Source organism: Acanthisitta chloris, unplaced genomic scaffold, assembly GCF_000695815.1.
Source record: "Acanthisitta chloris isolate BGI_N310 unplaced genomic scaffold, ASM69581v1 scaffold8477, whole genome shotgun sequence".
Taxonomy (NCBI): domain Eukaryota; kingdom Metazoa; phylum Chordata; class Aves; order Passeriformes; family Acanthisittidae; genus Acanthisitta; species Acanthisitta chloris.
This window is the reverse complement of record NW_008684250.1, coordinates 14,234-15,271: the sequence shown is the minus strand read 5'-3', so window position 1 is coordinate 15,271 and position 1,038 is coordinate 14,234. Positions and strand designations below refer to the sequence as shown.

Sequence of the window (1,038 nt, the reverse complement as noted above, 5' to 3'; positions counted from 1 at the left end):
CCTGCAGAAACAGATGGCTACTGCTAAGCAAATGAGCAAACTTGTTCCTTCCCCTGCCAATAGTTCCCCAGGGTCCTTCTGAAGCCTTGGTAGCTTCAGCCCTCTGTTTTATAAAAAAATCTGAAGTGACAGAGCTTTAAGTGAGTTAGTTTGATGCAGTTAGCACAGCCACAGAGTTACAGAGGTCATAGGAAAGTTTGTCTGTGCTGGGAAACCTCTTGATCAAGAAGCCTGAGAAACACAATCTCTGAAGGAAAGCATGTGAGTAGAGTTGCTGCCTTTTTGTTTTAAAGATGTCATTAAAAAAATTTATTTCCTCTGGTTTTTGAGGATTAATCACAATTTTCATCGTGGTGAGGCTTAGCAGCTTCTTAATAACTTTTGATACTTCTAACATTTGTAAAATCCCATCGAAAACAAAACAAAGTCACTAAACTGTATTTTAGGCAATTGTGATAAAATCATTGGTGAATTTGTCAGTAGCCTGGCCTAGCTCAGTTGCCTTTTGACAAGTGCCTACCCACAAGGGAAAGTCTCAAGTGGTAGATGTTGCTGTGTTTGTAGCAGCTTTACATTCTTGTTTCTTCTCCAGGGTACCTGGTCCTCTGCGGCAACTCTCCGGTTCAAGAATCTCTGTCACTTCAAGTTAGTCGTGGGCATCGTGGATGAATATGCGAATGGCATTTTGTACTTCTTCCTGTGTGACACATCCACTGGGCAGGATGTCTACTTCCACTCTGTCCTGAGGGATGAGGGATATGCTCACATCTGTCGAAGGAACATTCCTTACCAGGTCAGGAGGGAGGTGTGTGCTGCTGACATGAAGGAGAGGCAAGGAGAGGATTTCTGGTTGGGTGCTTGTAATGGGAAGATCTTTACCTTGAAGCAAGTAGTTTTGTAGAGAGCAAAATTGGTATCCCCCTGCTTTCCTGTAGCTTGCATCCCAGAGTGTCTGACTCTCTGGTGAGAGCTTGCTTTTAGGCGAGTGTGGAATCTGGTGATTCAGCAGAGATGTTTTGGTTTAGTAGAACAAATTAT

The 1,038-nt window shown here is 43.3% G+C and overlaps 1 protein-coding gene across 1 annotated transcript in view; it reads left to right on the top strand.

The window, feature by feature from the left end:
* TDRD5 (tudor domain containing 5) overlaps positions 1–805 on the top strand; it is a gene marked incomplete at its 3' end in the record, with an annotated part of 8,812 nt that extends 8,007 nt beyond the window's left edge. The window contains exon 8 of the mRNA XM_009079262.1: positions 593–805. Coding sequence (XP_009077510.1) covers positions 593–805 — 213 coding nt within the window. The remainder of the gene's footprint in view (positions 1–592) is intronic.
* Between the last annotated feature and the right edge of the window lie 233 nt (positions 806–1,038).